General features: G+C 34.6%; 2 protein-coding genes across 3 annotated transcripts; both read right to left on the reverse strand.

The window, feature by feature from the left end:
* Window positions 1-2,992: 2,992 nt before the first annotated feature.
* Window positions 2,993-7,563, reverse strand: LOC140839760 (protein ORANGE-LIKE, chloroplastic). The gene is made up of 8 exons (XM_073206694.1): window positions 7,166-7,563; window positions 5,622-5,739; window positions 5,071-5,187; window positions 4,610-4,696; window positions 4,379-4,455; window positions 4,118-4,245; window positions 3,534-3,667; window positions 2,993-3,257 (listed from the first exon to the last, which is right to left on the reverse strand). Exons 1-8 carry the CDS (start codon window positions 7,372-7,374, stop codon window positions 3,180-3,182), a joined length of 948 nt encoding a protein of 315 aa, XP_073062795.1. The 5' UTR covers window positions 7,375-7,563; the 3' UTR covers window positions 2,993-3,179.
* A 1,136-nt stretch (window positions 7,564-8,699) lies between these two features.
* Window positions 8,700-13,954, reverse strand: LOC140839761 (sorting nexin 1-like). 2 transcript variants are annotated; one of them, XM_073206697.1, is made up of 11 exons: window positions 13,733-13,954; window positions 13,483-13,614; window positions 11,851-11,986; window positions 11,506-11,639; window positions 11,187-11,258; window positions 10,611-10,770; window positions 10,386-10,519; window positions 10,223-10,291; window positions 9,880-9,959; window positions 9,211-9,271; window positions 8,700-9,131 (listed from the first exon to the last, which is right to left on the reverse strand). In XM_073206697.1, exons 1-11 carry the CDS (start codon window positions 13,742-13,744, stop codon window positions 8,922-8,924), a joined length of 1,200 nt encoding a protein of 399 aa, XP_073062798.1. In that variant the 5' UTR covers window positions 13,745-13,954; the 3' UTR covers window positions 8,700-8,921. The 2 variants fall into 2 exon arrangements, with proteins under 2 accessions (XP_073062798.1, XP_073062797.1); XM_073206696.1 differs by having other exon boundaries at window positions 13,483-13,617; window positions 13,733-13,953.
* Between the last annotated feature and the right edge of the window lie 946 nt (window positions 13,955-14,900).

Below are 14,900 nucleotides of genomic sequence, written 5' to 3' on the forward strand. Positions count from 1 at the left end.
TATTTTTAACTTTCGTTTTGATTTTTTTTTAAATATCAAATCCCTAATGATAACTTGTTAGAATAAAAAAAAAAAAACTCAAATCTCGATTCCTAAATCATTTTTCTTTGCTTGCCTTTCTATTATCTAACTTAATATTATTTTGAATTTTGGCTCACCGATATTCTAGACTGTCATCATTATTATATATACTACTAGTAATTTAATAAGATTCTTATATGACGATCTCACATATTTTTTTCATGAGATATGTCAACAATGTTCATATTTACAATAATGAGTAATATTTTTCGCATAAAAATAATACATTTTTATGAGAGACTCAAATATGAGATCTGTTTTATAAATCGACTCGTGAGAGCATCTCACAACTTTTTTTATGCTAGTAATTATCTTATCCAAGAAAATTCTATATTACTATTGTGTTGCAATTACACTCAATTAGTTTGTAAATGTTTCACTGTTATCTACCTACAATTTTATTTTTTTGTATGCAATTTTATATATATCACATACAACTATGTTTCGATAATCGTTTCACTGTTTGTCTGTTTTCATCATAATTTGAGGAATTTTTTCTCCGATATGTAAGTGATTTTGCATTTTTTATTTCAACAATCATGTCCTTTGGTTGTGTTCTAGAGACGTTGCCATATAAATTATTGATAATATGTTACAGATTCAAAATGATCAAATCTGATTTCAATGTCAATATCTTCCATCGTTTCAGTTTGTGTGGTTTTCGAAGAATTGGAAGTATTTGCGACACACCGCAACCACATATTTGAAAAAGCTTAATTATGGAACCTGGCCTTTGGAGCATGGATGCGATGTCTCGAATTTTATCACTCTGACCATCTATCTACCTATCATTCTTGAACTGAGAAAAGAAAATGGGAAACCTCCCGGACATTTTCACCGTATTTCTAAGATGTTTAGATTTGAATCAATTTGGCTTTTGGATGATGAACGAAAATTAGTGGTAGAGGAAGGCTGAAATACCGTTCCATGCACAGATCAAAGCTGAGCGAAAGTTTCGAGCATTGCCTAACCGAATCAAAGCTGAAAGGTCAACATTGCTCCAAAGGTGAAATCGCTCACGTTAGACGTCCCTCACTCCCGGCCCGACAGGATTGTGAGAGGAGGTAAATCATGGTGATTCAGCCAACCAGCAGCAGCTAGACCTTATGCTACGCCGCGCACAAAGAGCTCCCCCTCATTGGAGGGAATTTAACTCCCACACTGCCGCTTGCGAGACTCGATCTCTGGTCATTGCTCCAAGATTTACTGCTGCTGAGAGCTAAGCCCATGCGGGCAAGCTGAAAGGTCAACATTGAATCAGTTGAAAACAGACAAGAGTTAGAAGGGCTCTGAGATTCTTATATGTGACGAAGGACGACTAATCGAAAGACTCTGCTCCCAGGAAGAATTATAGTGGAAACAACTAAGCACACTGGCTACGTTGGGAACACCAAAATTCCAAAGCTATGACAACCCAACGATGGTAAATGAAATACGATCCATGGATTACTTTCCTCACATATGATCTCTAGAGGATTATTAAAATCCACGAGCACTGCTATCCTGTGATTTAAAGGCTCGATATTTTAAGCATATCTATTCTATTTTATTAAGTGTGAGAACATGATAGTAACCACCTAGAGGCACCAGATGCACGCATGCAACCACCAATATTATGGACATCTCTGCCTCTAGGAACACTTCAATTAGAGGTTGATGCATGTGTACATGAGAGATTGAAGAAGTATGGGGTGGAGAATTTCGCAACCCACCTTGGCCGTGGGTTTGCTGACCCGTATATATATTTTTAAAAAACTATTAAACATAAATAAAATATTAATTAAATAGTTAATGACAATATTTAATAGCATTACAAAAGAAATTAAGAGCGCAAAAATAAATTTGAAAAAAAAAACTAAACAAATTTATGATAATTATAATTAAATATTCATCAAACATTAAATTTATCATCTTTTGTTCAATCACTTCTCTCTCATCTTCATCAATTATTTCAAGAATATCTGAACTTTCACGGGGAAGGGAATGTGTTCTGTTTTGTGTGTGTGGTTACATTGGGGCGCATGAAAATGTGTATTCAAACTTAAACTAATAAATTAATTAAACAAATGAAACATATTCCGGCGGCCAGCCTGTCCCAACCCACAATCCAAGCGGCTTAACTCATTTGACCCATCTCCAAATGGATTGATATTTCAACTCAACTCGTCTATTTTATGTGACGTAGTGAGCTAGCTGTCAACCCATCGAACATATCCTATTTTGACCGCTGTAATATTCAACAAGTATTTTATTTAAAATCATTCCCCACACAAAATACCTACGGGACAAAATTTTATTTTATATGAAACTTTAATCGGCTAGAAGCTTTCTATGTTTTTCAACTGACGTCCGAATTTCCCAGCTTAAATTTATGGTATACATGTTTTTTTACACGTCGATATCTGAATTGACCTTGAATTCAATTTCTCAAAATCGGAAATGTTGTCTTGAATATGATTAAAATACTATTTTTTTCTATGTTGACCACAATAGCACTAAGAAAAATATATGAGAGTTTATAATAAACATTCGTGAATTCACTCTTATTATATAACAAAATAATAATTTATTGATTAATCATTAATTCAAACTTACGATATATTAACATATTTTAAGTTGCAAAAGCCCCACACAAATTTGATTTTTTTTTCCAATTTAAAGAGCATAATTGGTTCTTAGATAAAATAAAAAAAATTGGTAAGAATTCAAAAAGTTAATGAACTTTTACATAATTTGTTCCTCTTAACTAATTCTTAGATAAGGTTATAAAAAAATAAAAATGAGACAGCTGTGGATTGAATCCATGCCACTTCGGACCAGACCACTCCACTCTCAAGTGACGGTAAATTTTAACTTTTTCGAAAAGAAGTGCACCCTTTTACAGTTTTACTGCAATCTCAAATCCAAACCATTGAAAAGAAAAGTGCAAAACTGTTTTTGGCAAAGTGCAAAGTCACAGTTATATACTATATCTTCAAGTTTTTACACTTTCCATCATTTATTTATAGGAAGGGCCATTACAACAAAGCTCAGCTCAGGCCAAGTTCGATGGTTCCCGGCCTAACATTGCAACCTTAAAAGGGCAAATCCTACTCATTCTAGTCAAATGGTTCTATTCGGGGGTCATGCTCACTCGCCATCATCATCCCAGTGCAAAGGCATGTTGGGCACATCACCTAGCAGGTGTGACAAATCAGTAAACTTAATGATGAAATAATCTGTGTGTTGTGGTTCGAGCATGCAATCACGAAAAAAAGACAAGAGAATGTTGATATTTGGCCAAGCGCGTGAAAAACTTATTTTTCAACAATTTCGAGATATCGAGTGAGTGGAACAAAAGAGAGAAGATCCAGAAAGGGTTCTTTGCGTTTAGTTGAACACCTCAACCGTTGATAAATTAGCACCTGGAGCTGTTTTATAGACTGAATGGTTTTTACAACCAAATAACATACCTTTCCTGCTCCAGAACAATTTGGACACCTTGTAGTGGTTGGCGCACGCAAGGGCCCCATAGAAGCACTTGTTATTATAGGTTCTGTGGACAAACATAACCCACTTGCAGAACAACGGGCACATGCCAAGTATCCTGTTCACATAACCAAACAGTAAGGTTGCAAGAAATTAGTCAAGAAAATGACCACAAGTCATAGACGGTAACAAATTACTGTTTTATGTGAGGTTCTGACCACATTCACTATCGATAGTTGTGCATTCAAGCAAGATTGGATGGTAAGGTGGGCCACCAAGCGCAGATTAAACTTTACAGTCTATAAAGGTATTTTGGAAATTTTGTAGTTTATGTAGTCTCAGGATGCTAACAACACACAGACATGTAGTGTCTGTTGTAATTGTATCATTAAAATATAAACCATTTTTCTTGGTTGCAGTGAATTTTCCCTTCGATCTGGGAAGGTGGTTCCCACGTAAAATAATGGGTCTTTATATATTTTTGTAATTCAAAATTTACGTCTAACAACTATCTTATATTGGCACCTATATGCATCTTGGATTTAAAATTCCAAATACAAATGTGTACCAGTTCCATGGCAGTACTTGCATCTTTGCTTCTCTTGTCGTTCGACATTGTTAATTTCTAAGAGCATCAATGCTGAAATAACTCCCACTGCCCCTCCTGAAAACGAGGCAACGATAGGATCCACCTGACTGAAACAAAATTAAAAGGTGTTTATTAATTCCACTGCATTATCTAATCATGCTAAACAATAATAAAACTAGGTAAACTACAGTGTTCTTCATCAGCAAATGTCTAGTAATCTAAACTTGTGTTTATGTATACCTTAACTGCATAGGCAAATGCATGTTCCGGATGAAATCTTCGTAAGAGGTACCTCCTAAACCCAACTTTAACTCAAGCTGTTACATGAAAATGTATTAATGATCTAATTAATCTCACATAAACCTTACATTATAACAATTGAAATTCCATAATTTTATATTGTCAACTATCATCACATATGGAACTGAAATTGATTAGAACTGACAATACTTCACAAGATTAGGCGCTTACAGTTGGTGCAACAAGGCCGCCAAAAACAAGAATTCCAGATATAAATGAGAAACTTGTCAAATATAGTTGCTTCAAGGTCTTTGGAGTCTGTTTATAGAGCGAAGCATGAGTCAGTCACATAGTTTCCCAAAGAAAACAATGAAAAGATTACTCACATTTCAAGAAAGATCATTGATAATGAAAATGCTAAAGAATTTGAAAAAAGGCACATCCAAATTGTGATTTCAGAGAAAGTTTAATATAAACACTCAAGGAATAAATAATTTTAAAGGTCAAGCAAAATTAAGATGGCAGAATCGACATCTGTTTTAAAATTTTCAACACACTAAAATGTAATATGTTCCAGTTGGAAAGCTTTTAGTGAACAAATAAATGAAAGCATGGGAATCAACACTGATTATTCAACATTATATTTAGGAATGAGAATAATCTACAAGATCAATGGAGGGTTCTGAAATTACCACATGAGGAAGAAAGGGAATAGATGATGGAATCTCCGGCATCTCATTTTCATCTACATGAGTTTCATCGGTAACTTTCCTGTTCTTGATACGTTGCTGTACTCTTAGCCTCCTCACCTTAAAAAATGTGTTTCTGGATATTATATTCGTGAATGTGATGGATATTGCTTTTGTTTTAGAAGTAGACATTTAAATCATAGATATCATATAATTGATGTCACATGACATATATTTAGGTTTTTTATGATGTATGACATATTTTAAAATTTCAGAATACGTATCATAATTTAATAATAGACTATAGAGTACTTTTTTTATCAATGATGAAAAGTTGTATTACAAGCAATGATTGTGCAGATAACATGAAAATACTAGGAAAATATATTGCAGAGTGTATTGGAGAATATGACCAATGATTGGTAATTTTTGAATATGAAAAATGTTTGTTTGGAACTTTTCTTAAAATGACTCGTGCATTTTGTGTTGTTGAAAAAAGTTCAACACAAGGTCTTCTTTCCCATGTCCTGACATCTAACAATGAAAATACTCACTTCTTCCATGAGAAGGAAAATTTTATTCCGTTTGCTTCGAATGTTGTCTTCGATTTCCTGAAGCTGCATCTGAACAAAGTCTTGAACAGTCTCTGGTCCTTCAATAATGCAGAAATTGCTGCAAACAAGAAAATTGGTACAACATTAGTAAGACTGAATGCTAATGCAGACTTCCAATGCAATTTGATATTTGCTTTCTTCAAACATGTTCGCAAATGAACTTTGGGAATGATATTCAATCTTCAATCAGGAATTAGATACGATGTATTAGCTAGCAGCTCATGGACCTTAAAGACAATACCAATCTTTAAATGTGGTTCCCTTAGATATGACAAGTCTTAGTCGATAACATTGAGGTCAAACCCACTGTACAAATAAAAGTATTTCCGATACAAATCGTCTTTTATCACCAAGACTTGGCCAAAATGCAACAAAACTAAAACCCACAAAAAGAAAGGTAAATTCATGTTCAAACTGATATTGTATGGGAGAAGTAGAACTACTCAATGGCAGCATAGTCATGTTCAACGACACAAGAAAATAATAACCGTAACATCAATAATCAAGTGTGTATTCGGCACACGTGATTCAAACAATAATCTACATAAGTTAAATTCATCTAGCACCGGGAAGTTCAAATTGTATTAGACAATAATCGGATACCTCCAGGTGGATCAAGAATTTTGATGAGGCGTGACTTATTACATTCACAGCAAAATGCATTTCAAAATCTTGAACTTTCAAATGGAAAGCAGGGGGGAACTAGCCAGAAATGAAGAAGAAGCCAAAAACCCCAAGAAAGTGTCGGCAATAATGGAGTCGGCAATAATGGAGGTGCATTAAATTTGACAATTGCGAGTTGTCAAATTTAATGCATATGATACTCGAGACATCAAACTTCCCACTGCTGATGCATATGGTACTCGAGACATCTCCATCCTCTCTATTTCACTGTTGGGACACATTTCAGAGGATAACTTGAAGATAACTGGAAGAGGGGTAGATGTTGGCTTGCTATCTTGCATGTTGAATTGTTGCAAGACTTTCTTCAAATAAATTTTCTAGGAAAGCCAAAACTTTCTGTTACTTCTATCTCGATGAATTTACATCCTTGTAATCTTGTTTGCTGGTCTTAAGTCTTTCGTCAAATTCCCTAGCCAACTTGCCTTAAAATGATATAATCATCTTCAAACCTCTTGAAATATGTACAAGGATATGCATTCAATATGTTGTAATCAAAGCTCATGATATAGGAATTAAATCTCTTGTACCAACAACTCGACACTTGTTTGAGACCGTATCGAGATTTGTTCAATCTGCAAACCAAGTTCTCATTGTCTTTTTCCGCAAAACTTTCTAGCTAGAGAGTATATATTTATTCTTTATGAAGACACCGCAGATAATGCCAACAGAAAAGGTGAACAGCAAAATATGGAACATAGACCAGATTTAAAAAGAACATAAACGAATTTAAAAGAAGTTCAAAATTAAAGGTGAGTCCAGACATCATCAACAGAAAAGGTGGGAGATTTTCAAGAACCAACCTAGCACCGATGTCATCCGAACGGATTTCAGAATCAGCAGCATCATCGGAAGATGATAAACAACGAATCTGCTTTCTGTTGGGGCTTGATATGTTCCTCAAGAAACATAATCGATTTGGGTTCACGTTACTTCCGAAGGAAACGAAAGATTTTGAGGAGTCTGAGGTGTGGAGCGATGAAAGGGGAGAACACAAAGAGAAAGAAGCCATTTCTCCCCTACCTTGAGCTGTTCATCTAGCCCACTGTGTGTGTGTGTGAAATGACAGAGAACAGAACGTGGATTGGGGACTCAGTTTGGCTAAATTGGGTACTTTGTCCGTATGACAATCGAATCGTTCGGAGAATCTTAAATCAAATCGCCCTTTGCATCGCTGTCCCATGATAAATTTGGCCATTATCTGGTGCTAACGTCGGACACGTTCTAGATTTAATTTTACTCAAAATTTACTATAATTAAAATTTATATATATATATATGTTATCAATTATATTTTGTAATGAAATATACATGGATGAAATAATCTTTCTTGTTATAATTTTCGGTGAAATATGTCGTGTGCTTCAATATTTTATCTCGTTTGATTTGATGATTTGGCTTCAATTGAAGTTGGTCTTTATTGAACAGTCTCACGAACTAATTTGTAGAGGTCAACACCATACTGACATTCAACAATAAAAGAATATTCTAAACAAAAAAATATAGAGTTTTCATGGAACCCAAATAAGAGAATCCGTCTCAAATAGTCGATTGTGAGACGTCTACACAATTTGGTTACCGTCAATATGATATTTATCTTTCAATTTTATTCACATCTTGTCTATAAAATAAGTGGTGCCTAAAATATGATGACAAAGACATGTTAAAACATATTTTTAAAATTATGATATGTGTACAAACACTGATCGACAAATCCTACGAACATATTGTTGGTATGTAAAATAACGAGCAAAATTAAAATTTAATGTATTACAATATTTTAAATCCAAATTAAAGCAAAGATAAATTGTTAGTGAAAACTATAGAGTAGGAAGAGTTGTATATTTTAAAAATTGGTGAATTATTTTAGATAAATTTTAGATTATTCATTAATCATCTCTCACCTAAAACGGCATTAAGAATGAAAATTGAAGATTATTTTTTAACCAACCAAAAAGTTTTGTTCAACAGGGGATAACGATAACACATGATGCCTCTCTCCTCGAGGGTGGCGAGTGGCGACCATACTCGTAATATATTTCCGACACATAACTTGCAGTATCCTAAGAAAAGGCGAAATTTTTCATCAACTAAAAACTCAAGACAGGCCAGTGAGACAGACGTGCCACGAGTGGACTGCCTTCCATGCTGGTTAATTTTTTTTTTTTTAATGTTATAATATTTTTTTAAAAATAATCAGACAAAATAAACATTATTGTCCCGGTTTCATTTTTACTTGTATGGTATTCAATGGTTTCATTTTTACTTGTGTGGTATTCAATCAGAACTCCATGCTAAATAATCGGTCTCTCCGGCACAATTATTTTACCCCAAAAAATAAAGAGCAACAAAAATGTTTAACCCACTAATTTGATATTCGAGGTACAAGATAAAAAAGGGTTTCGGATTTCCATTTAGCCTTGGGTCTGTACAGTATCAACCTGAAAAACTAGACATAGTGGCAAAAACAGCTGATAAATCATCCATCCGCCGATACAAGCCAGTCTCTAGCTCCTCTCTGAAGTCAACACCATTTTCTATTACAATCCAGGATTTAGCTTCACGAGGACGAGAGAGATTCAAGCTTGGGCAGAAGGCTTCGCCAGCCATCAGCGATACCATTAGCCAAACTTGCTTGACCCTTGGCGAATTCATGAAATGCCAGACCCATGTCTAAAGTTTTTTGCTCTTGAAACTGAACAATCTCTTCATTCATTATCCTCACAATTGTCTCGAATTTTCTCGTTGCCTCAGCACCGTCAGCTTTCAGCTGCATGACACAGTTAAATATAAACTATACAGCACAGAATATAGAAAGAAATAAGGAATCAAAAGGAAATGTCACCAACCTGCTCGTATTCATGCTCTGCTTCCATCAATTTCTCTGATCTTGTTAGTCTGAGCTTGTTCCTGCAGGCAATCGTACACATACACGATAGATACAGATTGATAACAACTAAAGGTGGTTGATACCAAAAAGAAGAAACAAGCACAACCCATTTCTACATAAAAATTGAATAAACCTGAAAACTCTACGACTCATATGTACTTCAATATGGTCAAATAATGTTGAATCTAGAATTTCAGCGAATTCATTTGACCGTGCTCTATTTGGAGAATATTAAATGGTTCCACCACGCTGAATTTGGAGAACACAAAATGGTTTGGACAAGGATTCAATTCTCTTGTTAGTCATGACATAAAAAAGGGATTTGACCTAGATTTGTGTTGTAATACTCCAATGTTGAAACAGAAGTTAAGAAAAACGTTCAAGTTAACAAATAACTTTAGTAAAAGTAAAATAAAGTAAAAAAAGGAACATATACTGATGAAAAAAGGAGAAAATTGAGCTATATTGGAATCAATCGACCAACTCTTCAAGTTAAATTTTTTTTGAACAATGTAGAAGCAAGTACTTTCCACTGATATATGAAATAAAGGGCTCACTCATAGAATATCATAATCCAAGGGTCCATCACAGAAAAGGAAAAGGTAAAGAAAAGAGTCAGGGACCATACATATCTATTTCCTTAAACTTGATTGCCTCAGCTAGTTCACAATGGTTCCGGAAAGCGTTTGCTCTCTCTGTCATAGTTGCCTGTCCCAGGAATAAGAGAGAGACAATTTCAGTAACAAACCAAAAATATAATTACTCATACCAATGGCATGTGATGTCTAAAATGTTTTTATTTACTTCAAAGAGAGTGAAGAAAAGTAAATGCACATTGCAAATGGCATCAATAATAATGTTACTTTTTCCCTTCGAGCAAACGTCTGCACCTCTTTGTTCCATCAATGTCTCATTTTCACAGTTATATATCCAAAATAAAATGTCGAAAATTGAGAAGACCGAGAAGTCACCTTTATAGACTGCACTGCTCGAACATAATCTTTTAAAGGTTCTTCAAAATTCATCAGGAGATGCTGAGCCTATTAACAGAATCAAATAAGCATCTCACAGTGAAATCCATCAATTTACAGTATCTTCTAAATTCAAGAGATATTACAACAAATTAAACTAAACCTCTCTCTGCAGCTTAATTGATAATATCTCTGATTTTGCCCCAAATTCAGAAAATGCTTTACCAAGTCCATTTCCTTCACAGTCTCCAAGTAGCTTGAATGCCTTGCCAAATTCAGACAAAGACTGTCCCAACTCTGCATTAGTACACAAGATTTCCATCACATCAGATGGACTAAATAACCAAATAGCAAAGCATTCGAAGTCAGGTCTAATATACATTTGTACCTCTATGTCTCTTTACTAGACGGTATGCATGCTTTTGGGCTTCAGCTAAGTGGTCTTCAAGCTGAAATATGTAATTCTTCAATTTTTCGAACTCTGGACTAGATTCTTCCACTGGTTTCTCCTTTCCAAGTACAACATCACTCACTTTAGACTGTACATCCTTCAAATTGAAAAAGGTGACCACTGTCAAGCAAAACCATTTTCTGCCCTTGCACAACACAGTACCAACTATGGAGCTGAAGATTAACGATTGCTGGTCTCAACAAGTACAGCATAAATCCTTAAATCTTCTAAATATGTACCAAGACAACCAAGATCCAGAGAAAACAACAAATTGTTATAAACTAAAAGGCCCTCCAGGAGATAAAAGCAGATGGCAACGGAAAAAAAATACATTCTTCTCGAAAAGGGGAAAAGTGAAATAAAAAACATAAAACTAAGCATCTTGAGATTTTCATGAAGAATTGCAGTGAAGAGAGCTAAAGTCTCTGTACAAAATAAGATCACACAACTCAAGATGGCGTACGTTGCTGTCTAGTTGCTTTAAATTCAAATTTATTGTTTATATGGAAGTACCTTGAAAATTTGCATAAAATCTGTTGGCTTCTTAAAAATACCGGTTTCCTGGGATCTTGCTCTTTCCATAGTCTACAGATAAAGAAAAGTAATAATACACAATCAGATGAAGAACAAGATCGACGAGCAAAAATAGCAAACCTTGAAAAAAAGATACGTGTGGTAATGAATTATCATACAGAAAAGACAACTTCTGATGTTCCCAGTTAATGATCAGATCTTTCAAGAATTTGATTCTCAGTTGTGGCAACCACAAATTCAGATAGCCAATTCGATATCTTAGTTCATATTAAAAGAAAGTTCCGTTAAATCAAATAACCTGTTCATCTGCCTGCAAAAAGATCCTTAAATCCTCACTCTGCTGAAGCTCGCGATGTGCTGCTATCCGGTTGACAAACACGTCCAAAGCTTGACGCCTCATTTCAATAAACTCTGCACTAAATCTGAACTTCTCTGCACGCAAGAAACATATAATAGGAAAATAAAGTTTCAGAATGCCGGCAAGTGTAAAAAACATGCAAAGTTATCACCTATTTACTGGCTACTATAATAGAGAAAACTGGATTATATATCCTGCTTAACAAAATAATATGATGCATTCATAATCACAAGACTATGGACAATTTTGACAAAACATGTAGTGAAAAATGCTTCAGTTTATTACCTACAGTGCTCTTCTCCGGAAGAGGAGGGATAAAGACACCCTTGTACTTTTCAAAGAGGCGGTCTTTTAACCAATCAAAGTCACTATATCGTCGAATAACAATTTTCTCAGGTCCTTCATATTCAGGAAAATTTGTCTGCAAATCAAGTTGCCATAATGTTAGTTTATAATTGAGGCAAGATCTAACTTCAAACAAGGTATCACGAAATGAGTTGGTGTAATGTTGAACATGGAAAACAAGATACAAAAGTCTGTTATTGTTACTAACATACAACTGTTTCACCAAAAACAAAGGACAACAGTAAGAATACCTCCACAATACATAAATCTTCAGTTTTAGAAGTAAAGCTAGTGACAAGAGTATATCTTCAAAAATTAAACACATGCGGTTATTTAGCAAAAGTTAATTTATTATAATCATCAGGAAAGGTTTGCCTCTTCTGATTCCACTCCTCTCCGGCTATAAAACAAGCTACTTGAGTTGTTTACCAGATTTCTTTATAATTCATATTTATAATGGACACTTGATGATTCAATTGAGTATTACACAAGACCTAAAATTCCTTTGCATTTATAGATGTTGATCAGGAATTTTCAGCACTTAAACTTTAAAGATACAATAAACTGAATCCTATTAAAAAGGTCTGTAATACAAAATAAATGGAATATTTCATAACTGAGTTATCCGACCTAGCTGAGATCCAAAAACTCAAACACAATATAGAAATTACACGACATGGTACATTTAGAAATTACAGCTGCACTGCTGCAGTTGGTTTATAGGTAAGTTCACATATTTTCTCAAGCAAAAATGACTCTTTTTCAACTTCCATGATAATCTATGTCCTACACTTTGACAGCCAATAGAAAGTAAAGCTTGCAAGTTGCAACTTCTAAAGATCATGGCTTGTGTCACGTGTTTACATTTCACCTTAACTTTCAGTTTCAATTACCACTCCCCCCTTTCAGCATCATCCTACACATTGTACTTTTTCCAGAATGCAAGAATTGTCCTCTTGTACTCTTATTTAACCCCAAGCAAGTTCATAATCGAGTGATTGTGATTCTTCAGTGGCTGAGAACTATTATTATTTATTGGTGTTTAAGGAGGGCAGAATCAGTAATATTTGTGAATTGCAAAAAAAAAAAAAAAAAAACTATGTTGTTACGCTTGACGAAATGGAAGCTGATGAATTTAATATTGGAGAACTTGTGAGTGGACCTAAAATCCCCCAACCCAAACTAACTCCCCAAAATTACAAATTAAGGTCTTCATGATAAAACCAAGCTCCTTATGTTGGGATTCAACCTAGCTAATCCTGGTCATATATGCAGTGATCGGTGTCATTCCTCATTGCTGGTTTTTAAAACAGCCACCCTCTATTGTGCATTGTTTATTGGATGATTAATGACAGATACCTACGGAGAAAAGAACACTAAATATCCTTTCTATAAACAGCAGCGGAAAATTTCATCATCACAGATTAGTATCACAGCTCAACAAGTTGGAAAGCCCAATAATATTCAAGCCCTAACCACCAATCAAACCAAAGTTTATTGATTATACATGTAATATGCACGCGCAAGCGAAACCATACCCAATCTACACATGCAGAAATCAATAATCACTACCTTGGTAATAACTTTGTAGGATATGTAGGCCTGAACTCCGCTCCCCATTTTAGCAGGATCGGAAACCGATACAGTCAAATACGGACCTGATGGGGATCTGGGGCTAGGCGACATCGAACCTGATCCACTTCTCTGCTGCACATTCATCCAATTTCACAGGGTAAAAAAAACGAGTTAAATTCCAGTTCAAAACACATCTTACAGATTTGGATTGGATAGATTAAGATAATGGAAGCATATTTGCAATTACCGTAGTGATCATGACTGTTTGAGGAGAAAATTCGATACGGACGCTAAAGAACTCCGGCTACAAGAAGCTTAAGCTTACTTCTCCGGCCAATTAATAGCAATGAAACTTTAGTTTAGCTGGAGAGTCTGGTGAGTTACGTCACGAAGAGCGTCTATGGTGGCCTCCGGGTCGGAGAAGACTTTGCTGTTTGCAAAATAGACCCTCTAACTTTTCTAGTATTTCATATCGTGCCTTTTCACGTAAGAATATATATAGTTGTACACGTATATTGGAATTATGTTAAAATGGATAGACGTTCGTTATTAGGTAGATAATATAAATAAATTGTTGCTTCAATTTTGTTCAAGGTTTTTAGTAAAATAAAATAAAATAAAATAAAACAAAACATTCACAAAAATTTTAAAAAACCGAATTTTTTTAATTTTTTTTTTGTCAATAGTTATATATATTTTTGTCTGTTAAATCAATAGTTATTAATAACAGTCCAATGTTATTTTATTTAAAAAGTTTTAAATCAAAAGACTTACTTACATATGATAGCTTAAATTGCATGTATTAACATATTTATTAAATAATAAATATGTTAATACATATTTTGTGTGTGTTATTTTGTCTAGATCTTTTGCGAGTGTCTTGGTTGTTTTTTTTTTCCCATTAATAAGTCTCTTTCAACAAGTTATTCTTCTAGTTTGGAAAATGGAGGAAGTAAAGTGGGTGCAAATTTATGGTCTCTTATCTGTTGATGTGAAGTTTGATATATACATTCATGTTTTATTGAGTAATATAAATTTTCTTGATTGATCAGATATGCGTAACATTTATCATCTCGGCATGATTATAATCCCTTAAGACCTGAGGCCGGAAACAGATACCTTGGTATCTAAGAATGTAGGTAACACCTCGTCAATCTCCGTATAAACGTGTGGTATGGTCTTCCTTGATAGATTTAGGAATTACTTCCCCATTGAAACTATTTATTTGAAGAATTTTTGTTGCTTATCGTATTTAAGTTTGAATAAGTAGCAGGCTTTACTGGGTGTGATGTCCTCTCAGGTCCTCACTGTGAGTGCTCTTCATCAGGTTAATTCTGCAGCGTGGAGAGGTGCAGCATCAATTTGGCATGATGAGATGACATAGCTGCCTAAACCCTTGTTGTATTCGTTGGAGA

The sequence above is a fragment of the Primulina eburnea genome, chromosome 8 (genome assembly GCF_022965805.1).
Source record: "Primulina eburnea isolate SZY01 chromosome 8, ASM2296580v1, whole genome shotgun sequence".
NCBI lineage: Eukaryota > Viridiplantae > Streptophyta > Magnoliopsida > Lamiales > Gesneriaceae > Primulina > Primulina eburnea.

Bases quoted from the DNA above. Each gene is read 5' to 3' on its own strand.
- LOC140839760 (XM_073206694.1), bottom strand. From the start codon at position 7,374: ATGGCTTCTTTCTCTTTGTGTTCTCCCCTTTCATCGCTCCACACCTCA. The intron at 5,188-5,621 runs GTGAGTATTTTC...ACATTTTTTAAG, and splicing joins TTTTCCTTCTCATGGAAGAA to GTGAGGAGGCTAAGAGTACA. The intron at 4,456-4,609 runs GTAAGCGCCTAA...TTCATGTAACAG, and splicing joins GCGGCCTTGTTGCACCAACT to CTTGAGTTAAAGTTGGGTTT.
- LOC140839761 (XM_073206696.1), bottom strand. The intron at 11,987-13,482 runs GTAGTGATTATT...CTTGATTTGCAG, and splicing joins CCTACAAAGTTATTACCAAG to ACAAATTTTCCTGAATATGA. The intron at 10,771-11,186 runs GTACTTCCATAT...TTCAATTTGAAG, and splicing joins ATTTTATGCAAATTTTCAAG to GATGTACAGTCTAAAGTGAG.